Source organism: Neodiprion fabricii, chromosome 1 (assembly GCF_021155785.1).
Source record: "Neodiprion fabricii isolate iyNeoFabr1 chromosome 1, iyNeoFabr1.1, whole genome shotgun sequence".
NCBI lineage: Eukaryota > Metazoa > Arthropoda > Insecta > Hymenoptera > Diprionidae > Neodiprion > Neodiprion fabricii.
Genome location: NC_060239.1, coordinates 19,465,407 through 19,483,088, shown reverse-complemented (window position 1 = coordinate 19,483,088; position 17,682 = coordinate 19,465,407). Strand labels below are relative to the sequence as shown.

Below are 17,682 nucleotides of genomic sequence, written 5' to 3'. Positions count from 1 at the left end.
TATAAAGGTTAGCTTTACATCTCAAATATGTGTACGATGAAATTTTCCTCCAAGATATACGTTCGTTGAGTCCAACAGTAGAGTGCTTCGGTCCAAAAAGAGATAAAATCAATAAACAAAGTCCCAAAACATAGTAATTATTCACAGATGTTTATCATTTTTAGAGCAGAGCACTTTTCCATTACATTAAGCGAACACAATATATGCAAAAGGAAAATACAATCAGACCCATATCTCAGAATTGAAGCTAGCCCTTCTGAATCCCGACTGGACGGATGCACCGCTTTAAGAGTATTTACAGGATTACGTCTAATACTTACTGAAAATTTTACATTGATTTGGTAATTCATGTGAAATGATCGTGCCATTGTTGCAGAGTAGACTAGTTTATGGTCAGCTACAGCTGAATAAATATCGCACAGATTTTTAATCTATTTATTTTGCTTTGAGGTTATGTTTCGGAAATTATTCGATTATTAATTCAGATGATAGTTTATTAGCTATAGCTGACCAGCGCACACTCCCTAATATCTGAACGATCATATTATCATAAAAAATTTCAAATCGAACTAATGTTTTACGAAAGAATGGAATCGAATCTCGTAAATACATTTAAAACCGTCACGTGACTCCGTGCTTAAAAACGTTCATAATTATCCTAAAAGACTAATTGAAAGTTTACCAATGGCACTTGGCAACGAAATTGGCGGGATTAGGAAGAAACGATGTAACCAACAAGCAAAGCTGACAGCTAAATGGCTTCAATGCACAATGTCAATCTGAAGCTTACGACTCTATTAGTTTTCGCTACTGGTTCCACCGGCGTATGGCAGACGTCTGCTCAAAGATTCGTGAGGCCAGATTAGAGAATATGATATTACGATATGTACACAGAAAAAATTAAAATTTCGATCAGGCGCGTCTGCAATAAAATCGCGGCGCGGCCATGTGCCATTGAAAACACGATCGTTCCCCTGTCAACAAAAAAAAAATTATGATTAATGTCTCGGATAGTACAGCAGAATAGAATAATTTTGCGCTAAAATAAGAGGGAAGAAATAAATTCTCAGCTAAGTGGCAAGGACATACGGTGAAAGCGTGTGGAAATTGAACGAATTATCGATTTGGAGTTATCGCGCTGGCCGTACCGCCGAACCTCCCGGGTGGCGCGTGCTCGTGAATCGGTAAGTATTACATTAGGTTGTAGTACGTTGACTTATATAAATTTACCTTGGATATTATCCATGCGCGGCGAAGAACTCTGTGGTCCTGCCAGCGATTCACTCGTATAAAAAAACCTGAACAACGCACGCTCATTCCGTGTTGATAAGCAGAAACGACGTCTGTTCTACACCGTGACTGCAGCCATTTGCAAAGTAAGTCGGAAGCGGCGAATAACAACTGACAACTAAATTTATCACATCTTTTTCAACTAGAAATCATTTTAGCAAAAGTTCAGTCACAAACTATCATATTTTTCGATTATGAAATATAACTTGGTGTAATATGTGGGATGAGCTATTTTTTCCAATCACCAAGTTGTTTTTTTAACTTCATGGATACGTTCAGCAACGCTTCATGCAGTCAACGTCTGGCTCAATCCTACGGATATGCTTGTGTATACGCGTGCATGAGATGGAAATTGATTGAAAGGTTATTTTGCCGTTTCTTGTTGACCTAATAGAAAGAAAATACCTGTTGAGAAGAAAAATAAATGTGAATCGCATAAATCTTATTTGATCATTTCCATTTCAATAGTACCGTAAAATCATTTATATAATTGTCTACTCACATGCATTCGATTTAAATTGTTGCGCCAGCGTGTATATACACACACTCACATAATTTGTATCATAATATGCATATGTGTATGGATGTTTGTACATATAGACGGAGGGGTATCCTTCCATACAGTGGACGATTTAACGTAACGAGTGCCTCCTGTATTATCGTAGTAAAGAGTATTGCCGAATTAAGTCAACGTATGTTTATGATTCGTACCATACCATATACTAGGAAATGGTTTATGAATATTGTAAGTGTATAAAAACACATCGTCCAAGAGGTCCCATGGTGTAATGGTTAGCACTCTGGACTTTGAATCCAGCGATCCGAGTTCAAATCTCGGTGGGACCTACGACAACGTGTATTTTGGAAATTTTTTGAAATAATTAATTAGGTTTTGTTTTTTTTTATGGCAAAGAAATATGGGTCGTGTATGGATATGTTTCTGCGATTCAATTTTTCATGTCCACGCTATTGTGAAATTAATTTAAGATCATGCTTATAAGAGTGGGAAGTTGGAATGGAACATAAATCGTAAACTTACATCGAGTAATTGGATAACAGTACCAAATTTCCAATATAACATGGCATTTCACCTATAAAGCTATCGTATGATTGGTTCATTGCTAAAATAATCTATATTGGAGTGGATTTGCAGTCATGTAGGCGCTCTATGCGTGCTCGGAAAGTTTCATCATTGAGTTACCACATCTTATTGAATATGTTTCCTCCAAGAGTTCGAATTTGGTCTGAGTTAAAGAGGATTAGGTAGAGTGGAAGATTCGCGCATAGACTTATGGTTCGCGTAGCCAAGGTCCCTAGATTATACAAGTCAAGACACGCGTGTTCTAGTTTTTCTCAGTATAACGTGAGCAAAAATTTCTATGTGCGTTCGCCCAAAAAATATCAAACTCACATTACCGCATTAACCAGTTCTGACCAATCTTGCGCAATTTTTTGAGGTTAAGCATTAACGAGTTGTGCCCTTAGTGTTCTGACGTTCACGAAATAAATAGAAGCACGCATATATTCTGGGGTTAACCATTGTGACAGTCAGGAATCAAAACCACACCGGATGCTTTCCATTTAGAGCACAGTGTGACACAGTGTACAAATTTCTATTGTAAGCTGCCAATCCGGGCAAAGGAATAGACCAGAAATGCTTACACCGTGTCATAGGTTTGTTCGTGCTAGCTACACCCTACACTCGCGAGTGTAAAAAAAACTAGGGTAGTGTACTAGGGATTGCTGGGGAGTGTACGTCGGCTTCTCGAGCGTAGCTAAGATAGCGCGAACGCAATAGTGTAGAAGGTGCAAAAAAGTGGGGTCAAGAAAATGGCGCACGTTACGTATAGTCCTTTTTTTTCCTCGAAACACTTATTAATACAACAAATTAGTATATAAGATGAAGCATTTTTGGAATTTGTTAACGAAATATTTCATACTTTATGTTTTAAGTACACCGTTATCAAATTAAACGTTGTTTTGAGGTGAAATACTGTACTGCTTTGTTCTGATTTGTAGTGAGGTTATGGGTTTGTTGTCACTCGTGAGTTTTAAGGTATATATCGCATCACAGTTCACTAACGTGGTGGAAAAACCTGTAGCATTCATGCGAATTGAACCATTTACACTTTTTACACTTGGTCTAGACCGAGTGTAAAAAGTGTACACAAAGACCGTGTTCGTAAATTGACTGCCAGTAATAAAAATTCCCTGGGACAGAGACAGAGCTGTCCATGAACTTGGCAGCGCAAAAGAGATGAAAGATTGCTGACAGTACTGTCAGTCAATTTTCGAACATTTTGAGATTAGCACCCAACAATCGCACCAAAGCAAAGTGTTCACTAGGCCCATCTAAAGTTAGGGATACAACGTGGACGTTAATTTCATGCAATTTTATCAATGCATCAGTGACCAAAGTGTACAATACTTCTAATCCGATACCATTCAGGAGAAAATATCCAATTGGTAATATCCAACGATTATTAATAGCAACTACCAACAAAACAAGGACATTTTTGGCTTCTTTTATCAGATCATCATTCGACACCAAAGTAGTACCAAAATCAACATGACCTCTAATAGTCCCATCTCTGTTTCTCTGAATTCCTTTTTTTATTCCCATTTCATCGAGTATCAGATCACAGAATACGTCTTTGTTATTGGTTCTTTTACTCTCTACACTTATTTTTAAAGTAGCAAAACTTTCTGCCGTAAAGCCAGGTTCACAGTCAATGCTTTAATACCAGTATCGTAACACACGAGGATCAGGCAGAGCTAAATTAAATTTTTTTCTCACAAAATTATAAGCCTCTGCCGAATAGAGATGGAGTGTCAAATTAAAAGAACGAAGTGCAGGCTGCTGCTGCGTAAAATTACCAGACTGATGCTAGTGACAACTAGTGAGTTACTAAACGACTGCTGCTTTTTACTGCTCATGAAATAGCACCCTAAATGGAAAGCATCCATTGGGTGCATTCGCGGAGCACGCTTTAAGCGCTTAAAGCATTTTTTGCCGTTCGACACGTCGCTTACAGCGATCGTAAGCGTGGACACTCTTACGCGAGGCAGTGTGACCGTTACGGTCAATTTACAACGCCAAATCGAACGGCGTGAGCGTTAGCGAACGTAAGCGCGCTAGACCCAAATCGAACGGGTCCGTAACCGTTGGCGCTCAAAGCGCGCAGGCGTGCTGCGCGAATGCACCCATTGTCATACGAAACTTGTGGCGCATTCTCACTAATTTTTTTGCCCACGCATGTCTTGACCTGTATTGGGAAATCATCCACTCAGATACGCTACCTGACGGATCAAATATAAACTACTCTATGCAGGTCAAGCTTAAACTGCTGATATCAAATATAATATGTGAGAAATGTAGTTTAAAAGTGTTAAACTTTTTTTTAAATATTAAGTAATCAATTATTATCTATAAGCTTAGTTATTACTTAAAAACATCTTAAATTTCAATATTTGATCAAAAAATTTAATCATGGAGTTTCCACCACGAGAAAATAAAAATAAAACCTTCTGTTGCGTGTATGGGTGTAATAGCAAGTCTAGTAAGAACAATACAGTTCGACTTTACACTTTTCCTTCGGCAAATTCTAGTTTTGTAGTAATCAAAAATAAATTTGGTGAAGATGAAGTAATTGATCGTCGATTAGCTTGGATAAAAGCATTGAAAATTGGGAATGAGGTTATATAGTCAAAAAAAGTGTTTTCATTACATTTCACCAAAAATGACTTCATACCAACATGTAAGTAATTACCTATAGAATTTCACTTCATAATTATTTGTTTATCATCAATATGAAATGAAATTTTTTGTAGTGTAATATTTGTCAGAAAAAATAAAAAACAATGAACATCAAATTTTATTTTTCATTGCAGCCAATGTTGCGATATTGCAACCGCAATTTCATGCGGTGGATCTTTTAAACGAGAAGTTTGGAGACAGAATGCAATTATTTTACACTCATTATCACAACTAGTATCTGATTGCTGTAGGCCACATTTCATTAGATGTCCCGCATCAAGTATATCTTCACCACCAATAAAATTTTTATGACTAGGCTGAGTATTTGCAAACTCACAAATTTCTTGTATTGAAATTTTCATATTTTATTGAATTTTTTTTGAAAATTCGAGTTTAATAACTGTAAATAAATACACGCTTTCACATGAGAACACGAAGGCTGATTTAAAAATGCGTTTTAGAATAGTTGCTGCTTCTGCCGCAAGGAGAAGCCACGCCCCCGGCAGATTTCCCAATAATCTAGGGACCTTGTGCGTAGCCACTGTCGTGAGCGTCATCTAGTGAGTCGGGGGTCACAACATCCTAGTTGTAATCAATTGCCTGCTGCATCTAGCTTTTCGCTGCACGTCAAAATCCAGCCAAAAGCATTGAGTGTCATCCCGCTGGGCACAGCAAATAAAACCATGATCAAAGATCACGTGGCGACGAGAATGGACGTAATGGCGGCCTGTAGAATAGCTAAGTGTTTTCCAAAGGTACTGAACGTCAATCGAACGCCAAGCCGACCCAAGAAACGGAAAACTGTTAATCTAGTGTTCGACGAGGAAAAAAGACGGTAAGATGATTGCTGTAAATAGTTTAGCGTGAGCTTACCACGTTCGCGAAGCCAAACGTCGCCCAACTTACCCTAACCTTACCTAACCTAATTCAAGCCAGTTGGCATAATTTGAAATGCTTTCAGCGAATTCTTAGGCGGGTTTCACAAGCGAAAATTACAGAGAAAGAAAAAAGCTCAAGAAGAGTTGGAAAAACAGCTTAAGGAAGAAAGGAAAAGAATCAAACAAGATGTAAGTACATACAAAGTTTGTACTACCTATTTAGTGTTAATTTTTCTGTAACTCAATCCACACTAAGTACGTGATGACTGAGTACAACATTGTATCTCGAGATCCGATTGAGTTATAATTCAACAACATCTTATTTCAAGATTCGGTTTAAGACCATGTCTTAGGATATTGTCCGAAAAAATCATATCCCATTATTGGATTCATAGATATTGTGTCTTAGAATTTTATTTGGAATGATTGTATGTCAGAATATATTTAATACTGTATCTCCGAATTTGTATTAAATACATTGTACATTAGAATTTTGGACAAAGACATCGTAGTCAGAATTTCAATCAAAACCATTGTACCCCAGAATTCGGTTGAGTCTCCTTATATTTGAAGTGATTGCTGTGAACAGAATTGTTGAAAGAATGAAGGTGCTAGTCACCTTATAAACTGAGATCAAAATTTAACATTTCTTTATTTAATTATGACTCGGTTCTAGAGCATATACTTGCTGTTATCTTCACGTGAAATATTTATTTCACTTTATGAATTACTGATAAAATATAGTTTTAAATAATTAAAGCATCAATTCATAGGTAGCAGTTCAGTTATAAAATAACTGGAGTGATTGCATTGAAAACTTATCTCAAGGAATAACAATTTCAAAATTTGGTCTTTATTGAATAATCATCATCCGTTATTCAATATAATAACGCATAAGCTTCAGGGTTACCACTAAGGTTTATGTATTATGTTGTATACTCATAGAGAAGACTAGGCTTAGCCTACAAGGCAAATTTGAGCATATTATGAAAATACCATCACTTAATCCTTAACTAAACTAAAATAATTTAATAAACTAAAATATGCTGCGATAAAAGCCTTCTACATTTTTGGCAGTCAGTTGTTCTTTGTAAAAATATACTAAATCAGCTTCTTTGCACTATATAATCGGTTATTCTCAATTTATAAAACAGTTAATATTTATCAAAGAATAATCATTTTTTCTCAATGTATCGTTTATTTTATTTTTAACTATATCCTTATGTTATAGCTAAAAATTTGATCTTGTTGGTTATTAGTATGTTCATTTCAATTATGAAATATTAGTTTGAATGTCCTGCTACAGTGTGTGTTGCTGAAACTTTCAGTCAAACCGACCGAGCACACAAGTATAATTCAATTGTACTCCATTCAGGTTTCAGCATTGATTGATCCCATCCGTATCATATTATACCAACACCGCTATTTCTATGTTGTCTGTTAATCCGATTTTGAAACCAAAATTTAAATTGAAAACCATTCACAGTAATTGCAGCTTAAGCATGATACCATTCTGTAGATAAATCATGAACTTTGATGGCAAATGACATATCAGCTCCTCAGAAGCCCCTAATATTTTGAAAAGAACAACTAAAAAATCTTTTTCAACATCACAACCACAACCATAATGTAAAAAAAGTAAATAATAGATATTTCATAAAGATTCTTTTATTTTTCAGGCACGTGAGAGTTACAAGAAGATGCTGGTATCTCGGAGAAGTATTCCTGAGCTAGATGAACTGCTTTCTAAGGAAGAATATGAGGTGGAAGGACATACTATTAGTGTTTTGGAGTTGAATGCAGCGGATTTGGTTGAGAAAAGCAATTGGATTGGCGAAAATAGAGTGTCACATCGTAACGAGAAAATGTGTAGTGACAGCGAAACTGAGAAGAATTCTACTGATGCAGAAGATGAAGTCATAGGTATGGAATTGCGAACCAAGAAAACGGTCCCTAAAAAACAAGATCAGTCCAGTGAAGCAGATGTTGAAAAAACTGATCTGCATATGAAAAAGGCAGTGAAGCGGGTGATCAGACATCAAGCAACGAAGCAAGTACAGAAAAGCAAAGTCTTCCGATTAAAACAAAAAATCGAACGGCAAAAAAATAAAAAGATTTCGTTGCAAAGAAAAATGTTGCGTGACAAAGTTGATAAAAAGCAAAAACATGGAGGGAAGGTCAAACGGAAAACACATCGTTAGACAAAATTTTCTGTTTCATATTTAACAATGAATCATTATAAGGATTTGCATCTTCCGATGTAAGATCTTAAAAAACTATTTAATAAACTAAGATTTTGATGATGTAATGTTTTATTGTCTAATATTCGTACTGATGATTACATTTTATTTCTTTAGTATCACGTATTGGATATTTAAATTCTGGCAGGCCAAATTTTAAACGCATAGTCACAGAATTTAGCATCCACCTCGGATTCACTTCCTAGCTATCATTGCAAAATGAACTCCTAATTGTAGCTTTTTATACAAAGTAGTTCAAGAGACACAGGAATTCAAAACTTTAGAAAAAAAATCTTTTGGCACTTCAAACCAACATATCTCAGGTTCTAATTACTCTAAATCGAAAGACAAACACTGCTTTTCTTAATCGCATTTTATGTATTGTAACGCCTGAAATGTATCGAGCATTACGATATTCGCTGAAACTATTCAACAAACAAACGACAACTGGAACGATATCGGCAGATTCCTTCTAGCTGTCTTTCTGCCCAGTCATAATATAATAACAAGCCTCTAAGCAAAACTAGCGTCTGACTTAGTCTACCGCAGTACTGATATATTAGCTATTAAGTATATTTAAGCGTGTAAAAACCATTCAAATAAGCATGTAGCTGAAATCACCAAATAGGATTAAAATCAGAAAGCATGAGAAAGTTGGGAATACGAGAGTAGGCTCGACAATAGACACAGCCAGATTGGCGTAAACGAGTCAGAAAAATCATAGCTACAGCACACCTAGAGCTAAATTTAGCATGCCGATAAAGGAGGGAAAGCCGCCGAATCTGTATACCTATAACAGGTGCCGGAACGTCAGTAGCACACTCATTTCGAACTCTCTTTGGGGCGTATTAATTCATCGAACCAAACCATCAGCTCAGCCTTCTCAGCTGATTTTGTCGCGCCTTTATATTAATTTATCGAGACTTGCTTTTATTATTCAATTCTTTTATTCTCATTCGAGATTTCTATTATTTCCTAGTGCTTTTCACGCAAACATGAATCAGCAGATTAATTCATTACCTATTGCTCAACTACTATAACATTACAACAGATCTATTAATTATTTATCGTTCAATTACCACATATTATTTATATTTATGATCTATTAAAATTAATTTACCTCGGAAGTTGGTACCGATATTAGGTTATCTTTATTTATTTTTGTTTGCATCATTTACATGATCATTGCTGTATTTATTTGATTTCGGTTTTTCTATTATTATTTTTGTATCGCACTCCTACAACCACGGTATGGCAATAAAACGAACTTTGACTTATATTCTTAATATAACCTGCGATAGACCTCCGTTAAGCTGACACCATCACAACGGAAAATCGAAAGACTAACTACATATGGGGCAGTCCATGCCAAATCACCGAGGTTTCGGCCCGACCCACTTCGATTTCGCTGAAAATTTTTTATCATTTTCTACCCTACCAAAGACATTTTTCTGAATTTTTTCAGATTTTTTTACCCAACCCAAAAAAAATTACGAATGTTTGGAAAAAACCGCTCTTTTTTTTTTAAATGCTAGAACTTTTTCAAAAATTGACCGTTTGGGACCTTTTGTTTTAAAAAATTTTGTTTTTAAATGCAGTTTTCAGAAAAAAATATAAAAAATTTTGCAGATGTCAGGATCTATGAAATATTTCAATATTTAAAAAAAAAACGTTTTTTTTTCGAAGTCCGAAACCTTTGATTCTCAATTTTTTTGTCTCAAAACAAACTTCAACTAAGACAGTATTTAACCCCCCTATTTAGATTTTGTGCCGACTTTTCTTTCTATTTTTTTTTCGATTGAAAAAAAAAAATTCTAAAATTAGGTTATTTTACATAACTTTGCGTTAAAATTTTTTTGGATTGTTTTTAAAATCTTAGGAATTGAAAAAAATTGTACAAAAACAATCGTTAAGTGTATCTGCGCAAGTATTAAATTATTTTTAACAGCTTAAAATATTTTATTAACGTATAGTGTTATTAATTTTTCTCTATCTATTCAGTTTTGTTTTCCCCGCGTGATGATGAGTAAAGTTTCAAATTTTCAAATAAGAAATTTTTTACCAACTGCTCATATCGCCAATAAACAATTCACCACCGATAATGAAGGTAACTTCTAATTTTTTCTTAATCATTTTAAGGCTATGTTTTCTGAACGATGTCAGTGTTTTTCTTGCAACTCGTTGACAAGTTCGTTCTCTAATGTGTGTCAAGTATTAATAAGCTAATTGTCATTCAATAAAAATTATTTTAAGTTAATTTTTTGATTATCAATAATTAAAATGCCGAAATTTTTAAATCGTTGCTGTAATCCAATGAATCATGATAAACATAATAAGACAAAATCTCTACGAAGTCTGCCTGAGTATTTGGCTATTCATTTCCATCTATCAACTGATGACCGTGTATGCAGTTCATGTCATAAGGAATTACTAAAGCAAATTTACAAAATTTCAATCGAAAAAAAAAAATAGAAAGAAATGTCGGCACAAAATCTAAATAGGGGGGTTAAATACTGTCTAAGTTGAAGTTTTTTTTTGAGACAAAAAAATTGAAAATCAAAGGTTTCGGACTTCGAAAAAAAAAGTTTTTTTTTTAAATATTGAAATATTTCATAGATCCTGACATCTGCAAAATTTTTTGTATTTTTTTCTGAAAACTGCATTTAAAAACAAAATTTTTTTAAAAAAAAAGGTCCCAAACGGTCAATTTTTGAAAAAGTTCTAGCATTTAAAAAAAAAAAGAGCGGTTTTTTCCAAACATTCGTAATTTTTTTTGGGTTGGGTAAAAAAATATGAAAAAATTCAGAAAAATGTCTTTGGTGGGGTAGAAAACGATAAAAAATTTTCAGCGAAATCGAAGGGGGTCGGGCCGAAACCTCGGTGATTTGGCATGGAATGCCCCATTATATTGTAACGTTCTGGACGTTACGTTAATAAAATATGGATCCGCGAGTTTACTTATTAAGTCAAAGAAATCAAGAGCGTGAATAAAATATTGTGAAAATGCTTTTAATGCGTAATATGTGTTTCTCGTTTAAAGTCTGAAACAAGACTGTTTTTACAATAATGTCGGTTAGCGCAGCAACCTTATTCTTTTTAAAGACATAAGAGATTTATAAACGTCTTTTATCTATGCCGACTACTAGATCATTAAAGAGGGGGCAAAACGGGTGATTTCACCCTTTGTAACACTACTCCCCCCCGAGAAAAAGAGTCGTCCCGACTCGGGAAAGATAAAACAATTATAAAAGTAGTCTAGTAGTCAGTGCTCAAAGGTGAGTTGGAGCTGTGGCTCTAAAAATTTAAGAACTCCCTTTTTTACTATCTGGCATTTGCCCACAGTCTCAAGGTAAACCACAGAAAACCTTGAGCAGATAGTTGAGCGTTAAATAATCTCAAAAATTTATGTGCCTTGTTTTTACAAAGGTAAGTGTTATCTAGTGTCATGTGGCTTCATGAATTTGAAGCCAACAAATCTTCCGGATCGCCGTCGAAAAGAAAATCCATTCCTCTTCAGGGAAAATAGTGCGGTGAAACAAACACAGATGTACGACGAGGCGGGAAATGATACATGGAAGAACTCTCGGTCCTAGGCAACATAAAACTGATTCCCTCTGAGAACCGGCACAGGAAACAGGGAAAAGGAATGGGTGACTGAATCCAAGGCTTCTCCAGAGACAGCACACCCTAGAGTTTGGAAGACAAATGTGAGTGGTGGTATAACAATTCAAATTCACTAAGTGAATTTGGGAGAATACACGAATAAAATAAATTAAATATGTATTCAAAAGAAAAGAAACGATCTTATCTGAATCATTTCTGCGTCCTTCTTCAAAATAAGACCACCAGTCATCTTCAGGAATCGGGGAAAGATTGGATGGGAAAAGGCTGTGTCAAGTAACCTGAAAAAGTACTCACAAAAACTGACACTTAAGGTTAATAAAATGCGAAAATCAAGCAATCGCTCATCGACCTCGAAAAATAATCGTGGCTCTTTTCACATTAATAAAAGAAACCAAAGCCTGTCCGACGCAAAACTCGATTCCAGAGAAGAAGTTTCTAGAAAGAAACAACCGAAGAAAACAAACTTCAAATTGATTAGCAACGCAGAAATAACAAATCATTATAAGAAAAGTAGTCATTGAAGACAGTTCTTTTCCGACTCTAAAGATGGATACAAAAGAGCACACCTACATAAATGCGGCAATGTTGGCCAAAGCATTCCTTCATGAGAATGCAGGAGAACTCAGCGAAATGGAAACTTTAAATTATTTCAACTCTCTGTGGAGAGAAACGTCCTGCGGTCAACTGAACGCAGTTTCAGAAAAAAGGAAAAGCGGCTACCTATGTCAAAGCTGCTTTGACTCACAGTGAGTACATCATATCGAGTAACACAAATAAATTATAAGAAAATAATTTTTGTTTCAATCATTTCTTTAGCTCTAAACTCGAATTTCTTCAACACGAAGTCTCCCTTCATTTAACCTTCTTTAAAGACAAAGCGCTATGTCGTTTGTGCAAACAAAGTCTCTACGACATAGTGAAAAAGGCAGAAGGATGCGAGGGATGTGACAATGTAAAAGAAGAATTGAAGAAAATTTTAAATATTGCTCGTTATTTCCCTTTAATGTAATTTAATTTCAAAAATTAAGTTTTAGTTAATATAGTTTTTTGTTAACCAAAATTTTTTTTTTTTAAGAATAAAATTCTTTCAGTATTAAATTTAAAGGTTTAACTTTGTCCGTGTGTCATTGCAAGACAGAAACTAGAATAAGCTTGGTCGGCTGTGGATTCTGCATTGATAACCAAAACAGGAGCCGACAAAGAAGAAAAGGTTTGTTTTACTAGCCAATCTTCATGAACCTCATGAATAGTTCTGAGTAGCTCTAAAGAAATACTCGATTCTTCCTCACGAGAACGGGAACTAACTCGAGCAAAAGAAGTTTCTGGGGAAACTCGCAAATAAATAATCAAATCTACTCTGAGCTCAGACGAGCGAATGAGAAGATCAAAATTTTTCGTCAATAAATGAGATTCGAAGTCGCGAAAATTACCTAACCTTCGACGAGCTTCTACAAAACAATTGCTACTGTATATCGATCTTTCCATCACCTTTACAGGTAATGAAGTCGTCTGCAGATGTCTATCTAACATAACCATTTGAGCGAAATGCTGAAAATAATAGCAATAACGATCTGGGTCTTGATACATCAAATCTAGAAGATTAATTCCAGCTACATCTCGATATTCCTCAAGAGGTTTTAAAAGTGTACAGACCTGGCGATCTGCTAAAAACCTCTAGGTGAAAGTTGTTTTTCCGCATCCGATATTTCCTTCAATAATAATCGTAAGCGGTCGAGTTTTACTCAAATGAATTCCGAAAGGTAAATTCTTCTCCCAATCGATAACCGACTGTAAAGAAGGCCAAATCGATCACAGTCGTCAAGGGTGTTCATTTGAAGATCTAACCTCGAAGGATGTTCCTGGTCTTGGAGAGACTGTTCCAGGTTGATCTTTTTCAAAAGGAGCAAGACGATCCAAGTGAACCACCTTCTGACGCGAATGAGGAGATCTTCGGATTCTATAAACAACATCATTTATCCGGTTAACCACTAAGTAAGGGCCTTCCCAATTTCTTTGTAGCTTCGGACATCGTCCTTTCTGTCTTCGAGGTTGAAAGAGCCAGACAGAATCTCCAGGATTAAATTTTAAATCTCTGGCTCGAATATCATAACGAGTTTTTAATTTATCTGAAGCCATAGAAATTCTATTCCTAGCAAAGTGATGAATTTCTTCTAAACGTTGTTGTAATAAAAAGGCATAATCTGTTTGATGCTGTCTTTGCACAGGAACAGGGCCTTTCTCTAAATCTGACGGAAGTCGAAGTTTTCGTCCAGTAAGCATGAGGGCTGGCGTCTGCTTCGTTGTCTCATGAATCGCAGATCTGTAAGATAAGAGGAAGAAAGGGATCCAGGAGTCCCAGTCTCTCTGATTCTGCTCTACGAAGGACGACAAATACTGTAGCAGAGTCCGATTCAGACGCTCTAACATGCCATCAGACTGCGGATGCAAAGGAGTTGTACGAGTTTTTCTAACCCCTAAAATCTGAGTAACCTGTTTCATTAAGGTTGACTCAAAATTTCGGCCTTGATCAGTATGAAGTTCTAGAGGAACTCCGTGCCTACAAATAAACTCTTTAACGAATGCCTGTGCTACAGTGGAGGCTTCTTGATCAGCGAGAGGAACCACTTCAGGCCATTTAGTAAAATAATCAGCAATAACCAGAGCATATTTATTTCCAGAATGGGAGAGGTCCGAGAATATCCATTGCTATCCTTTCAAATGGAGCTCCCACGTTGTAAATTTGAAGAGAGCTTTGTCCCTTCTCTCGAGGTCCTTTCTTTGCCGTGCAGATTCGACATCTTCGACACCAATTTTCAACGTCCATCCGGCAACGGGGCCAAAAGTAGAAGTTGCGAATTCTGCCCAGAGTTTTATTTGACGCGAAGTGTCCGCCTGCAGGAGAATCATGATAAAGAGCATGAATCTCTGGAATTCGTGACCTGGGAACCAAAAGTTGCCACCTGATTTCTTTCAAGTCTGCAGATTCCCATTTTCGGTATAAAATTCCATCAATTAAAAGGATAGAGTCCCATTGAGCCCAATAAATTTTCAAATCTGGCTCGGCTAAAGATATATCCTGCCAGTCTGGGCGAGTTTCTGCTTCTTTCCAAGACTTCACTTGATTCAAAGTGTCGTCCTCTTGCTGCGATTTTCTCCATTCCTCCTGGTTATTTTCGAAAGAAATCTTCCGTATTATAAGAGAGGGGTCACGGTTTTTCTCTAATCGTGCACACTGTTTACACTCTGGCATTTCCTCGCAGGGTCTTCGAGAGAGAGCATCGGCGTTTCCATGATGAATTCCTGCTCGACGACGAATGTCAAAATCGTACTAACCGAGCCTTTCTAACCATCTGGCTACCTGACCTTCGGGAGATTTGATCGACAGTAGCCACCTGAGAGAAACATGATCTGTACGTATCAAAAATCTCCTGCCGTACAAATAATGATGAAAATGTACTACGGTCTTAACGACAGCTAAAAGCTCTCTTCGAGTGACACAATAATTCCTCTCGGTTTTACTCAAAACTCTACTGAAATAGCTTATCACTCTCTCTTGACCTCCCTGAATTTGTGACAGAACCCCGCCTATTCCTGAAATAGAGGCATCAGTATCTAAAATAAAAGGAAGTTCGACCTCTGGATAAGCTAAAATCGGCGAGGAAATAAGATTTTCTTTTAATTTCTTGAAAGCCTTTTCGCATTCCAGGGTCCAGTCAAAAGGAATCTTGATTCCGGTCAAATGATGGAGAGGTTTAGCTATACTAGCGAAACCTTTTACAAATCTTCGGTAATACGTACAAAGGCCTAAAAAGCTCTGAATTTGTTCTTTATTCTTAGGTGTCGGCCAAGAAGAAACCTTCTCTATTTTAGATGGATCGGTCTTCACACCTTGTGCTGAAACGATATGTCCGAGGAAGCCTACTTCTTTCTGTAACAGATGGCATTTTTTCGGGCTCAGTTTCAGACCTGCTTGCTTCAGCCTAGCGAAAACTTGTCTGAGATTTTGAACTTCTTCTTCAAAATTCTTGCCAAAAACGATTATATCGTCTAAATAAACGAGGCATATTTTGCCAGTGAGCCCATGGAGAACAGCCTCCATCATTCGTTCAAAGGTAGCCGGGGCATTACTCAAACCAAACGGCATAACTTTGAACTGCCATAATCCTCCTAAACCCGTAACAAAAGCTGTTTTTTCTTTATTTAGAGGATCCATTTCGACCTGCCAGTATCCGCTCTGAAGATCTATGGTGCTAAACCAAGTTGCACCAGCTATCAGGTCGAGTGTCTCGTCAATTCTGGGTAGAGGGTAAGAATCTTTCTTCGTTATATCGTTCAGCTTCCTGTAATCGATACAAAATCGTTTGGATCCGTCCTTTTTGTTAACAAGGACGATTGGTGAGGCCCAGGGACTAGACGATGGTTCAATAACATCGTTCTTTAGCATGTCTTCCACAAGCTTCTTCACCTCTTCTTGGGCGTTGAGAGCGAGTCTTCGAGGAGCTTGTTTTATTGGTGAACTCTCTCCGACGTCGATCTTGTGCTTGACAGAAGTACATCGGCCCTTATCACCACTATCTTCGGCGAAAGAATCTATAAATTCTAACAAAAGAGATTTAAACGATTTTACCTGAGCTGAATTTAACGAAATCGAAGATTTCTCAACAAGGCTCTGTAAATGTGAAGGGAAACGTTGTTGCAAATCATCCTCCGAAAGTTCTATTTCTCTAATTCTAGGAGGAGTCCAATAAATTCCATTTCTATTTGTACAAAGAGTTATTTCGCGATTGTTTGAAGCTAGTCAATTTCTCTTAGTCGAGATAACACAGTTATGAGCTGTAAGAAAGTCTATTCCCAAAATACCTTCATCCTCTATATCTGCTATAAAAACCTTATGCGGAGAGTGGATACACCCAAAAAGGTTAATTTGGACAGTAACCTGTCTCAAAACCGGGGTCGTCTCTCCAGTGGCTGTTCGCAGAGAAGAAGAGGGAACAATCTGGTCATCGGATTTAAAGAGATCCGATCGAACTACGGTTACTTCCGCGCCCGTGTCTATTACCCATAGACAATCGACGCCATTAACAGTACCACGCGCGTAAAGACCAGACTGTCGTAGACTTCTAATTAAAAACTGTTCTCTAAGAGGGCTTTCACTCCAAACAATCTGCGATGATTTTCGCCCTGACAAATCATCTGGAATTAGTTTTTTGGGTGAGTTCCTGTTGAAGAACTCGATTGAGGATTTGCTTCCCCTATTTCTATATTTTCCTTACGCCAGTTATAAGAGTTTGAATTCGAGCCTTGCATCGGTTCTCTACTAATTTTTTTAATTAGAAAACAATGATTGGCGTCGTGACCTATTTTTTTACAAAATATACAGGTCAAGCCGGTTTGACTCGTCATGACAGCGTTCTTATTTACACGCTTGTTTTGCTGGTTTTGAAAAGAACCTCGATTTCTTGGTTTAAAATTACTATTGTTAATTTTATTTTTATAATTTTGAGGTTTTGATTCCTCCGAGTGTTCAAAACTTCGTCTTTCTGAGGTGTTTTCGGACACCTCAATCCGACGAAGCTTGCTCAGCCCAAAATATTGTTTCCTCATTGCCTCCACCTCGAGGGCTTTGGCCGTTGCCTCCCTCAGAGAAGTGAGGCCCGATGTTCCAACGGCCATTTTGATTTCTGGATCACTAATTGCATTTAAAAAGGCTTGAGTCGCTAATAAATTACGAGACGGCTCGTGATCTGGCAATGCTACACGTGAAAGCCATTCTATATCCTGGCTAAGAGACGCGAGGTCTTCGTCTCGTCCTTGTCTCCTAGTCTGTAATTAAGCCGTGTACAGTTTCGTCAAGTGGTCATTTCCGTATCTCAACTTTAGTGCAGAGCTAAGT

General features: G+C 36.9%; 2 protein-coding genes and 1 non-coding gene across 8 annotated transcripts in view; 2 read left to right on the top strand and 1 right to left on the bottom strand.

Moving 5' to 3' along the window:
- The window catches only part of LOC124176754 (ubiquitin carboxyl-terminal hydrolase 36), a 45,448-nt gene extending 43,856 nt beyond the window's left edge, over window positions 1–1,592 (bottom strand). For 2 of the 6 annotated variants that reach the window (XM_046558447.1, XM_046558439.1), the window contains exon 1: window positions 1,231–1,566. The gene's annotated coding sequence lies outside the window, so the exon portion shown is untranslated. Of the gene's footprint in view, window positions 1–682; window positions 975–1,230 lie in introns of all 6 variants that reach the window. The other 4 variants (XM_046558421.1, XM_046558412.1, XR_006869461.1 and 1 more) reach the window with 4 other exon arrangements.
- A 472-nt stretch (window positions 1,593–2,064) lies between these two features.
- Trnaq-uug lies at window positions 2,065–2,136 on the top strand. Its single transcript has one exon. It is a non-coding gene; the product is annotated as a tRNA-Gln (tRNA).
- A 3,578-nt stretch (window positions 2,137–5,714) lies between these two features.
- On the top strand, window positions 5,715–8,228 carry LOC124180813 (nucleolar protein 12). The gene is made up of 3 exons (XM_046566632.1): window positions 5,715–5,882; window positions 6,009–6,114; window positions 7,605–8,228. The coding sequence occupies exons 1-3, from the start codon at window positions 5,731–5,733 to the stop codon at window positions 8,124–8,126; spliced, it is 780 nt and encodes a 259-aa protein (XP_046422588.1). The 5' UTR covers window positions 5,715–5,730; the 3' UTR covers window positions 8,127–8,228.
- Window positions 8,229–17,682: the final 9,454 nt, after the last annotated feature.

What these genes read in the sequence shown, in the direction of transcription:
- LOC124180813 (XM_046566632.1), top strand. Translation starts at nt 5,731, where the DNA reads ATGATCAAAGATCACGTGGCGACGAGAATGGACGTAATGGCGGCCTGT. An exon ending in TTCGACGAGGAAAAAAGACG is followed by an intron (nt 5,883 to 6,008) that starts GTAAGATGATTG and finishes AAATGCTTTCAG; the next exon opens with CGAATTCTTAGGCGGGTTTC. An exon ending in GGAAAAGAATCAAACAAGAT is followed by an intron (nt 6,115 to 7,604) that starts GTAAGTACATAC and finishes TTTATTTTTCAG; the next exon opens with GCACGTGAGAGTTACAAGAA.